This window comes from Alligator mississippiensis, chromosome 11 (assembly GCF_030867095.1).
Source record: "Alligator mississippiensis isolate rAllMis1 chromosome 11, rAllMis1, whole genome shotgun sequence".
NCBI lineage: Eukaryota > Metazoa > Chordata > Crocodylia > Alligatoridae > Alligator > Alligator mississippiensis.
The window spans coordinates 34,992,934-35,005,896 of NC_081834.1; the positions used below are offsets into that span (position 1 = coordinate 34,992,934).

The window sequence follows — 12,963 nt, forward strand, 5'->3', positions numbered from 1 at the left end:
CATTCAAAAACCTGTAACTGATTTAATTATCTCAACTTAAACACCTGTTTCTACTTAGGCTTTTTGTTTCTTGTTTACAGTACTAGATCTAAAAATCTTCCCTTCTTTTTTTTCCAGATCCAAAATGACTGTAGATTAGCAGAAAGTTTGTTTCTACCCATTCCTAGTAAATATTTTTAGTCTAATGCCTAGGAAAGAAAATGAGAAAAAAATATTTCTTAATTATAAATTTTATTTTAAAATGTAAACGTTGCTAACCATGCATACAAGTTAAGACCATATTTTACAATTGTTAATTTTTTTGCATAGGACATTGTCACAATATATAATCTATGCAGTATAAAATACATAAAAAGTTACAGCAGAGCAAGAATAGATCGGCATATATTTGTACAACTGTAATACTTCAATGTAGTGATTTAGATAGTTGAAAAGTGACCCATGAAAGCATTGATGTGCTGTTGATAAAACTGTCTGGGTGAAACTGATGCATATGGCATCTAATTTCACCAAAAGCTGAAAATATGTATGTAAACATGTGCATTTTGCACACTGACACAAACAGTCACTGACACACACACACACACACACACACAGCATTTGTATATATACAGGTAACTATAGCTGTAACTAGAGATGGGACTAAACCACAAAATTCAAAAGGGGATTTAAACTCTCCCAAAATTCAGGGATGTTTGGTTCAGGTCCATCTCTGGTTGTAATAAAAAAGATGCCTATAGTTGCTTTGCGGACCTCCCCTCAGTCAGGGTATGTGTGTGTCTGTGTATACCTGTAGAAAATCTACACCAGTAGATGGTTTCATGCACTCTATATTCCTTAGCAGGTACATGAGCATATTTTGGGTATTTTCTAGGCCACCTGTTGTCTGTATGGTTGTCCCCAACACTTAAAAATATAAAGTTCATTATACTGTTCACTGGCATAGTCCATACATAAGCGCCTATACACACATGGTGTAAGAGAGCACCAGGGAGTAGATTTGTAGGCATGCAGTTGGTGACATTAGCAAAGCAAATGATTATGAAAAAATTAGCTTTAAATATGAAGAGTTTATTTTCCTTACTCTTTGTTCATAAAGCATGGTTCCAAAATCACAGTGCAGTTCACACAATACCAACCTTAGAACTCATACCACTATGCTGGACTGGGCAAATCTGGGTGTGAACTTGTACAGCTAAGAATTTATGAGCTTACATGGCCCTTTCTTACCCCTGATTCCATACTGGCTGAATAGACCAAATAGCACTGAAATGATACAGAGTAATGAGGTTTTGAAGCTGTATGGAGGCTTGCAGGGCCAGAACTTACTGCAGCTAACAATGCAATAGGAAAGGTAGGTTATGCATAGTAAAACATGTCATTCTGTACACAAGTTAGGTGTTCCTATCAAACATAGGCTTCTGATGGTTTCTTATAAATATATACCTTTACCATTATGTAATGTAAACAGATACCAAGCAAATATATTACAAAAGCAAGAAGCAACTAGTTTGCAGACGTAAGGGGTGAGGGGACATTTCATAGCTGCCTAAACTTTACCAATCTGGATTTCTCCTAGTGGGAAAAATGGAAAACTGAAGTCTTATGGCTGTTAATGCGCTTGGATCTTGCATAAAAGGAGGTTAATGGATTATATTGCAAGTTTCTGATAACTAGAATAAAATGCATCTGTAAAAAATATGATTAAAAATCCACTGAGACAGAAAATACCATCCTTCTCATCCCTCACTGGTCTCAGCTGGACAGTGAAATGAACTTAAAGAAGATAAGCCTTGGAGCAGTTTATATCACTTTGAATGTAGTTTACAGAGAAATATCAAGTGGCTTCAACTTTTATTTTAATGGAGGTTTAAAAGAGAAGACAAGCAGCCTTTATGATTGCAAAGAAAACTGAAAAGATAGGTATTCAGCTTTGTGCACTCTTCCTTCATCATGGCAGTTCAGTCCAAATTCCAGAACTAGCATTGGGGACAACTGTAAACAAACCCTGAGATCTTACTTTTTACTATTAAATACATCTATTCTAAAAGAATGAAATTAAAGATTTAAAGTCTGCAGTCCACATCACCTGAGTTTTTAGGACATCTGGGAGTGGAAGGAGTGAGATAAGCTTTCCATAAATCGGAGTGGGCAGAAATAGCACCTTACCAGAACAGTATTTCCTGAGCATCTAGTGATGGGAAACTGCTTTCACATGAGATCATATGATTAAATAGCAAGTTCTTAGAGTTTAAGGTCAGCTTGAAAAGGCATTAAGTTTTCAAAAACTTTATCTGAGCTGTTCAAACATCTGCAAAACTGGAGGAATTATCACAAGAAAAGGGTCTGTGGCACTTCTGCTTCTGGACAGATGATTACATCTTTAAATGTAAGAATCTGGCAGGAGGTTTTGTTCACGTTCAGTTATAAAAACAACTAGTGGGCTGGAATGTAGGGAAGGAATTCATCATCAGATTTCTGAAAGAGCATTTAATAGAGACTTTGACAGTCTGGTGGGGAGGTTTAAAAATGACAATTTTTGACTGGCAATTTTAAATTGTTATCTGACATGTTTATCTCCGAGATGGAAGACATTCTGAAGTTGTGAAGATTTGATTCAGAAACCTTCCCAAAGTTTTAGGTATTTGTAAGAAATGTGGTCTTTTGGAATGAATTGGCTGAGGTGGGAATTCCTTTCATAGCAGCTTGTATTGAATATTTCAGCTTGTCTAAATTTACAAAATAATTTTAAAACCTCCAAGGTTGGGGAAGAAATAAAAAAGATTTAGTTTGTTGTTTGGGTAAACAAATCTGCCTGGCACTTCTGTTTAGAAAGGTTTGTCCCATATTCCTCTGCTGCTGTTCAAACTTTATTAGCAAGCTTGCAATATGCCTAGATGAAGGTTATTAAATCATTTTGCCTATAATTAAATCTATAACAACTTCCAATACTTTAATTTATGCTAAAATGTTATAACCTGAAGAAATCTATTATAATGGGTGGAATAGAACTGCATACTGCACATGGAAGAGAACTAGGAAGAATATAATGCTTTCTTTAGAGAAAATAATGCATGATCATTTGCAATCAGACTATAAAGGCCATTACTGTTTCAGCTGATACATTCCAGCACTTCATATTTATTCTTTGTTTTCAGTTTGTTTCCTATATCATTGTACCCATACTGAGTTATATTCATATAAGAAATATATTTGACATTTAATTAATTGTTTTAAAAGTGTGTGCAATAGGTACAAATAACCTGTAAAATTCTTTATCTAGTTATTTTTATTGCCTCTTTACAAACTACAGCACAAAAGCATTTCTATCAGCCACAGAAATGATTGGAATGTGAATTCCTATTACCCGAATTGTATCAAAATGTCAATGTTGTGTATCTCATTGGAAGAGATTACAAAAGTTATAACTATGGAGGTAAATGGATATGGCTTTTCCCAAACCCACAGTGAGCAAGCAACTCCACACACAGATCAAACAGTTCACAGAGCCTCTTGCAACAGGCTTCTTTCATTCTTTCTATTCATTACTTCAAACCAAAAACTCCAGCCTAGTGTGATTTAGGGAAGAAAATGGTTTTGTAATAGTGATGATTGAACCAAATATACATAAATACACTGAAATATCTGTATTTTCACCTATATTTAAGTCGTTTCCAATCAGACAACTGAAGGAGTGCTTGATATTATGAACAATTTAAATGTTATGCAAGTACCTATGAAACTACTTATAAATCTATACTGCATTAGCCTCTCACAGTTAATATACAGTACAAAAAAATTTTAAAACTGGCAAAATTGGATCAATGCAAAGCAGCAAATAAGATATGGATCAAGATTCCTTTGGAATGTGGAGGCATTCACTTTATATCAGACAGCAGGTTTGGTGTATAATTTCTTTTCACTATGCTACACTTGACTGCATTTATCTTGTACAGTAATATGAAAAAAGTCCAAAGCTATAAAAGCACCTGATTTTGTTTTATATGCACCATTCGAACCAGCCAAACCAAACAAAGTGTATTTGCTGCCAATGAGTCTCTGCTACATTGCAATGCTCTGTTCTTTTGCTATATTCTAGATCATTTGTAAAGCACATACCAGTTGTAAAGCATAGAACAGCCCAACATGGAAACAATTAATTAAGATTCCCTTTTTTTAATATACAGTGATTTGGAAGTAAAGAAAGCCCTACTTTATAGATATAAGGGAAGCATGAAGCACTGTTAAGCTAAAACATTATTTTTATAACACTTTTTCAAAATGCATATTTTATTTTCCCAGTCAAAGGACATTTAATGATGATTTTTTTGTTTCCTTTTGTCAGGGACCACAATTATGAAGCAACAGGGTACAGAAATTTTGTCCTAAGCAATTTATCTTACTAACATCCAGCTGTACAGTAGGTAAGTACCTTATTAAAAGTTTTGATGAACAATTGGTTCAGCTACGCTCTTTTCTTAGTACTTAAAAAAAAAAATTGTTCAAGTCAATGTGGTTTGATTTGAATATTTTGTTGGTCCCATATTCAACAGGCAGTGCAGAGAGCTTTAACAACGCAGGGGAGGAGAAGACGCAATGCCTCCAGAATTCCATACTACCTTGCAGGAAAAGTGTTACCCAGTGTAAATGTGTTTCCTTATGCTTAGGTTACATGACTTAAGGCATCTCGTTTAGAAATCTTTCTCGGAAATTTAAACTAGTTTTAAAAAAAGTTTATCCATCCTCAGGAAGGTTTTTGCAACAGGAAGCTGGTTATGGAGCATCTTCAGCAAGAAGTAAAATGGCCACTTGCTATCAAAAGCAAAGAGCAGCTAGATGAAAGAGAAGAAGGCCGCTGTATGGACATTCCCAAACATAGGTATGTAACTGTGACATCAAACAATACAAGAGCCTGGCAATAAATTCCAGCTTGTTTGGGTTTTTTTTCCCCCAGTGTGTGAAAAAACCTAGCAAAAAGCTTCCGAGTGCAAATATATCTACAGAATAAGGCTGCGGTTGGGGTGTGTCTTCATTGTAATTATTGTGTAATATAAATATCCATCCCTGAGAAAGGAGAAGGGGGGACAAAACTCGACACAGCTGAATTGTAACTGTACATATGCATGTGTTGTGCAATCTGTTCTTACAAAATGACTTCAACACCTGAGGTGAACTAAAGTTGTTGGGGGTTTTTTAAAGGTTTTCTTGTTTTTTACAAACAACAATCAAGAACATCCATTTGTGGCTGTAAAATGTATGAAATATCAAGCCAGCAGAAGTCTCTGAATGAAACATTCAGGTCCATCTATCCATGAGGTTAGGCCAGCCGCCTGTTTGGCGATGTGAAGACAATTTATTTGGAAATTGCAGTGAGAGGCAGCTACTTACTGATTTTTAAAATAAAACAATAACAAAAAGCAAAGAGTTTTAAAAAAGTGTGCAACACAAATTAAACTCCACAATATAGATCAGAGGCAAAGTGCTGACGTCCAGTGCAGGTAGGTTTACGGGGAGCTGGCAGGGCTAATGGTGGGGCTCGATGCATCCGAACGGCTGTAGTCACTGACTGACCCTGTTCTCGAGCTGCTTCCACTCCGTCTCTTGAGCATGCTGGGATGGAAGTTGGCATGGCGCCGGGCATGCTTCGTCAGGTGGTCACTGCGCATGAAGCGTTTCTCACAGAGAGGGCAGCCAAACTTCTTTTCTCCAGTGTGAGTGCGATAGTGCCGGGCCAGCTCATCGGAGCGAGCAAACTTCTTGTTGCATTCCTGCCAGCTGCATTCGAAAGGCCTCTCACCTGCAGACAGGAAGTAGAGCAGTCTTGCCATTAGAAAGATTAGCAGTGCAAGTACAATGTTTCTTATTTTCTCCACGTGGAAGAGGAAATGTATGAGAGGTGGGGCTGAATGCATGTCACTGACTCTAGGGGGAGGGAAATAATGGTTTTATGCTCCACGGAGAGGAAGCCCCTGTAGCACCCAAAGTTACTGAGAGCTCCATAAATCAAAACAGTGATGCCCTATTGAATGACCTATTGTTCAGCTGTGTAAAGCAGCTGTTGCTCTCAGGGATGTCAGTGGCAACTGTGGAGTTTGGCTTTGAAAGGGTGTCCCCTAGTTACAGACCTGTAGACTTTGTTCCTATATGCACTGTGCAACCATCTGCAGCACTCTCACTAAACTCCAAAAGTTAAGGGTCAGAATACCTGGGATATATTCCCAGCTCTGCTACTGCTTAACTGTCCAGCCTTGGGCAAGTTATATTACATCTCCCAGCCTCCGTTTGAAATGATGATTACAATGCATACTTTCCTTTGTAAAGTGGTTTTAGACTTATGCATAAAGAAGAAAACTATCATGTCCATTTATTATACTTAAATGGTCTTTGCTGCCATCATATGATCTTAAATGTATTTAAAGACAGAAGAGCTATATCTAGTTAGTACAGATTCTCTAATTAACTTGTGATGACCAATTCTTCAGAACTTCCTGGTTGCACTAACTAACTCTGCCTAGTGTTGTAGACAAATATGCAGTGTAGGTGAATGTCCTGAGGTTTCTAAGCTTTACAAACATGCTGTATCCAAAAGAGAAAATAGAAGTATTGTATGTGCTAAGCCAAACAGAAAGTGAGGGAGGGGATATCTTAAGGCAAATTCAATACATTTTAAATAAACTGTTTGACAGACAGTAAAGTCAACTCCAGTCAAATTTCCATCAGGGCAGCCTTGTGTATTAGGTCCAGAATCTATTATTCACTTAACTATGTGGTCTAGTAGGAGGCCTCAGCTCAGAAAAGGGAACCTTTTGTTGCTCTGACTGCAAGGCACACAAGGTTGAGTAGATTCAAGATTTAAGTAGCTCGTCTTTGGGCAAATGGGATTTGACTCCTCGACTAGACAAGATATGTACAAGCCCTAATATAAATTTCCATGAATGATCAGGAAATAATCTTCATTGGGCCATTTGTTCTAATGCATGAATATATTGTGTTCTTCATGGGACAGGTCAGAGTAACAATATATGGCACTGATGATTATTTTCATAGAGAAAATAGAAGGGTTTTCCATCTATTTTGCGGTTTCAGATAGTTTAATGAGTACATTGGCTTCTAAAAATAAAATATTGTTCCCTTATCTAAGACATAGAATGTTCAACCTACATGGATCACAAAGCAAATATTTTTCCAAAAAAGGGTTGCTTAGTTTGACCACCTGCATTATATACGCTATAGAATTTCACCAAGTGATTGCTGCATCAAGTCTATATAATTTTTGGCCGAGCTAAGGGTACCACTTTAGAAGATAGCCAGTTTTGGGGAACTGAATCTTTGATATTTTTGGGACAAGCAGCACTAACAACAGACCAGATAACCAGACAGTGATGGAGATAACTAGTCATTAAATGTTAAACATCCCCTATTGTGGGATTTTTAAAAAGCTGCCAGAGGGATATTTCTTCCATACACCAGGAGTGATGCTTGTATTCCTGTTAATCAGTGTTGCATGCATCACCTTCTGCAGATGGAGCTGAAAACATGCCCTTCTGTGGACAACCACAAACATGAGGTGAATTCCTGGGAATTCTGTTCATGCAGTAGGAGATAGTAAATGCTTCGGTATCACAAGCCAACAGTGTTTAAATAATAAATGAAATATGTACTTTCTGCATGTAAGTTATTTGCCTTCACAGCTAAAGCAAGATCACTTTTATTGTGTAACAGTCTTCCTGGATTCTTAATCAACTTGCACTGCAGAAGAGGGTGAGGGGTACACATAATATGTCAAGTGCTAATGTAAGAATGTGGTATGAGAACAGACCGTATGGAACTGCCAGTACCTGCTGCAGTTTTAATCCGCATAGATATATAATGAATGCTCATGCAGTGCAGGTGGCTACCAAAGCTTAGAAGACTCGAACTCCAAACACATAGCCTCCTCCTAATTTCCCCTCTCCCTATGTACAAGGGTAACCCCCTTGGCAGTTGCAGCAGAGATGCACAGGTACCATTATGACATTAACATATCACTTTGTTTTTCCTTATAATGGAAAAGGATCTTCTATGAAACTTCACTTTCCCTTCTCTCAGACCTCTCAAGGGACCCTGTGCCACGTTTGGCCCAGGCAAGTTGATATTAAGCTACCACTCTTTGGATCAAACAAAGAAAGATCATTTCAGTGATATAAGGAACCATGGCATCCCATCCTTCCCTCCCACTACAGCTGCACTGCAAGAAACATGTTCCCAGGTTCTGCCAAACTGGGGCTTAAGAGGCCCATTTATATTGCATTTTATTTTTGTGTGACCCTGCAAAAACTTCCAAGTAGCATCAGGTTTGACTGTTGTTTTTGCTTTCCTCTGAGTACAATGCATGTTTTACTCTTGTAGATATGCTCAAACACTTTTATTATCTCTGCCTTTTGGTGAGGGGGTGGTAAGGGAGCAGAAAGGGGTGTATTTCCTAGGGCTGTGTGAAGCTTTGGGTGCTGATTCAATTCAGAGGAGATTCTGCCTGATTCAGCAGCTAAATTTCCTAATCCGAATCAAATCAGAAGACCAATAATAAAAAGGTCTGAATCAATTTGAAGCTCCTTGAATTGATTTGGAAAAGATTTGGAGAGCTTTGTAGATTGAGGTAGTCCCTACTCGCTGCCACAGGGAGCTGGACCTGGACTCTGTGCCGATAAGTAGGCCCCAGCCCCATCCCCTGCCTGCTCCCCCACCCCCTGAGTGCCTCCGAACCTCTGCCTGCTCTCCCAGCCCCACTCCTCCCTGGCTGCCCCGCTCAGCTCCCAATTCTTTAAAAAAACCCAAACAAACAAACCCCATTCACTGGCTCCTGCCAGGTGGTGGGGTGCAATCCCTGCTGCCCCCCACTGACCCACACTGCATGGGAGGCTCTGCCATGAGCCCCCATCCCTGTTGATAGCTGCCCTGCCCAGCTCCAGCTCCTGGTTCTTTAAAAAAATGAACAAAAAGAAAACCCTGCACTCACTGGCTGCTGCAGCAGCTGTCAGGGCTTCTGTCGGGCTCTTGGCAGAGCCCCCCATACAGCGCAGGCCAGTGGGGTGCAGCAGGGATTGTCCCCACTGCCTGGCAGAAGCCAGTGATTCAGGGCTTTAAAAAAAAAAAAAAAGAGCCAGAAGCTGGGGCTGGGCTAGTAGGCAGGAGATGGGGGGGCTCATGGCAGTGCCCCCCATGCAGCACGGGGCAGCAGGGATCATCCCCCTGCCTGGCAGCACCTGGTGAATGCCGGGCTTTTTTTTTTTTTGAAGAGCCAGGAGGCTGGGGCTGGTGAGGAGGGGGCAAGCAACCATTGATGGGGCTGGACCAGCAGGTGGGGGATAGGGCCTGCTTGATTTGGAGACTCGACCAGTTTGGCAGCAGCCGAATCTCTGAATCAGATTCAGCCAAATCAATTCGGGACAATGATTTGAATCACTGAATCAAATCACTGTCCCCCAAATTGGCCGAATCTGAATCTGAAGCGAATACGAGCCGCTTCGCACAGGCCTAGTATTTCCTGTCTTAGTATCAGTCTTGCTGGAACAGTGGTTCATGGAAGCTTTTGAACACGCTTTCACCCATGCTAATATTCTTAACATTTTCATAGCAACCAGGATTAACAGATGTTCTTGGAAGGAAGGCTTGTCTTCATGCAGTGACAGGTTTTCTTCAGTGAAATGAAATGTCAACTTAGAAATTTGTTTCTTTTCTTTTGTTTCTAGTATGATGAAGGAAAAACAAAATGGCATCCCACCTACCATCAACTAGCCCATAATCTGCTGCTCTTTTCTATATCTGGCATTTAGTAGGAACTGACCCCAGGTTCTGGAGCTCAGGAGTAGAAAGGGAGCTGTAAGCAACTTCTCTTTGATTGACTGTGTATTTGCATAGGGCCAGTCATAATTTGGTCCCGAAGGACATAGATGGCCAGAGTTAATAGAAGGGCATGACAAAAATTGTGGTGGTGGTAGTAGTGGTGGTCATGGTGACATGGGCAACGGACCAAAGAAAAAGATGATGACTTAATACAACGGAACGGAAAGAGATGTTTCTCCACTAACCACTTCTTCATCAACCTGTGTTCTAATCCATCCCAAGATTTATCTTTTTCTTCCTCCATCTTCCTGATCCACATTTATGCTCCCTGGTATCAACAAAATCTGAGTCATCTCTTTTTGATAGTGATTCCTCAATGACTTAGCCCAGTGTGGTCACTCTTCCCAACAGTGAAAGACGCATGGTATTACTTTTAGTAGCAGTTAGTGTTCTAGAGTATTTTTCAACTCAACTAACATTAATAATCTCATTAAAAGAAAGCTTTGCATTGAGGGAGCCCTGGGCACCTAATGTCAATGCTCATAATAAAAATAAGCATAAGGTCAGGCACTAAGTTGCTTTTGGGCACATATTAAAGTGAAACCTAGCTGCAACTCCAAAACCTCACATGAAAATTTCTCAGGCTGCCATCAGCCTCATCTCTCAAACAAAAGGGATGTGGTTTCTGTGCAGGTAGGTTATATAAATGTCCTTTTACTGGCAGTAAAGCAATCAACAGAACTAGAGATTATATGAATTGATTGCCTAATCTTGTCAGGGAACATGCAGCCGCAGTACAGTTTTCTTGCATAAGCATTAAGCCATGGACATGATGTTCTCTTAAAAAAAAAAAAAAAAAAAAAAAAAAATAAAAGGAAAAAAAACCCTATCAGTGTTGAAGTAGCTATTCCTGTGCAGTGTGAGGCAAAATCTGCAGGTCTCCCTCAAAAACCAATGAGAGCTTTCCTGTATTAACAACTGCAGAATTTGACCCTATATGTTAGCATTGAAACAGTTCACATTTGTTGAAATATAAAATGGTGTAACATGTCATGAACATGCATATTCTTCAAACCAAAACCACAGCTCCCTGGGACACTTTTGTGTGAGAAAACATTATGGGCAGTGGCAGTACATTTTGCCACACAAAACAGAACTCAGTATCAAAAGGTGAACTGGTGAAGACTTAAATGTAAGGAGTCCACCATTTGTCTGGGAGCTTCTCCAAGAACAGGTCAGTGTTGAGCTGTGTTCCAGTCACATGAAACACAGCCAGTATTTCAGCAGCATTTTAAGTAGTTTAGACCCAGTGATTCAAACAAATCTAAACTGCCCTCTCTTGTTTCTCTGCCACAGCACATGATATCACATAGATAGTGTTTGGAGTTACAGCACTGAAGTATACAGCAGATGGAAAAACACCACATTTGAGAACAATTTAACTGATCTCAATTCAAAATTACACAAGCAGAAACATTTGGGCTTCTTCCTGAGCTCCACCCAGGCCAAAGGGAAAAAGCATGTTGTTAAATCCCTCTGGCTTCAGGAAATCTGAAACACTCAGTACATCACGGTGTGATCTGCAGGTGTGCTCACTTCTGAATCTTTTATAGCACAGCTTCTATGGCAGAAAAATACCAGAGAAAGAGGGCATTTCTGTGACATAGAAACAGTGTGAGTAATTGGTCTGGCCTTGAAAAGGATTCAGAAGCAAGTAGGGGCAATATTAACTAGGACTTTTCATGTCCATTTTTATGAAAGTACCCAATGTGTGATTTCATTTTGGTAAATCAGCCTCTCTAGGATGCACGCCATGCACGGTCATGGGAGGCAAGGACCATGAAGATGGTGGGCCACATATTGGCCTCTGCTGATTTACGCTTGTCTTTGTATGCAAAATTAACACTGAACCTGGTCTATGCCCAGCTGTCCCCTTACACACCTGCCTTTTCAGTGCCCGGGGTAGGAGAAATGAACAAGTTTGAAGTGCTCCAGTGATCCTCAGACCCTTTAGGACAGTGGTTCCCAACCTCGGGTCACGACCCAAATGCGGGTCGCGGGGACAATGCTAGCAGTGCTGCGCACACAGGACAAGCTGTGCCACGTGCTGGGAGCTCCCGGGCCACTGCCGCCACTGCACTCTGCTCCCAGCAGCAGGTCATGGCAAAAAAAGGTTGGGAACCACTGCTTCAGGAGTTCATTGCAGTCTGTGCAACTCTAAGCAGCTCTGAAACTATAGAGTTGTGCTGGCTGACCCCTGGTTCTGCGGAGGGAGTGGGGGGAATGTGACTCAAAACAACCTCTTTTCCACATTCTCAATTCCTTCATGAAGGACAGATCAGCCAAATTCATGTGGCCTGATATGTGTTTAAGGTGTGGATAAAAGGCACTGTTTATTAGTTCAGGATTAGTGTTTCAAGTGTGCAAGTTGAGTGTTAATCCAAGAAACCTCTTCTTAGAGGACTGGAGAAATTGGCTACTTGAATTTTCTCTCAGTAATTTTCACCCATCATTAGTTTTGTTTGCTAAAATAGTTCTTTGTTACAACAGGTTAAGGGGGCTGGCCTGTACTTGATTTGTACCAATACAGACCAGTAAAGAAAGAGATCTGTATATCACATCTGCACATCAACTTTATACTGTCCCCTGATGATCACTGCCACAGTCCTTCTCTTCCATTTTACAAAATAGCCTCTTCTTGTTTTTCCTCACTTCTCAGAAAAAGTCTTTGCTGAGCCCCACCACAAGCGGGGAAGTGAGAAGTGCCAACCTGTACCAAGTCATTGGCCATCTTCAGATGGCAATAGCAAAGCTGAGCTGCTTTCCATCTGACTCCAAATGGAAGGTAAGCTATAGGCTGTGGAGACCTGTCTTGTATGGTCACATGCTACAGGTGTGAAAAAGGATAGTCATTAAGAGGCTCAGATGCTCAAATAACCTGCTTTTAGTTTTACCAGGCCACTTAGATGGTGACTCCCTTAGGTGTCCAGAAAATCCACGCAGTTTAAGAAAGAGACCAAATGTTGTATCAGTCTGGGACTGCTTTAAAAAAATAAACCACCACAGACAGAACAGACCCTGATAATCAGGGTGTTTTCTATTCTTAGGCATATGTGGTCAAAGATTTGGCAATAAGAACTG

General features: G+C 40.1%; 1 protein-coding gene across 1 annotated transcript in view; it reads right to left on the bottom strand.

Moving 5' to 3' along the window:
• Positions 1 to 212: 212 nt before the first annotated feature.
• KLF13 (KLF transcription factor 13) overlaps positions 213 to 12,963 on the bottom strand; it is a 50,853-nt gene continuing 38,102 nt past the window's right edge. Inside the window, exon 2 of the mRNA XM_006265869.4 lies at positions 213 to 5,797. Within this exon, the coding sequence (XP_006265931.1) occupies positions 5,505 to 5,797 (293 nt within the window). The 3' untranslated portion in view covers positions 213 to 5,504. The remainder of the gene's footprint in view (positions 5,798 to 12,963) is intronic.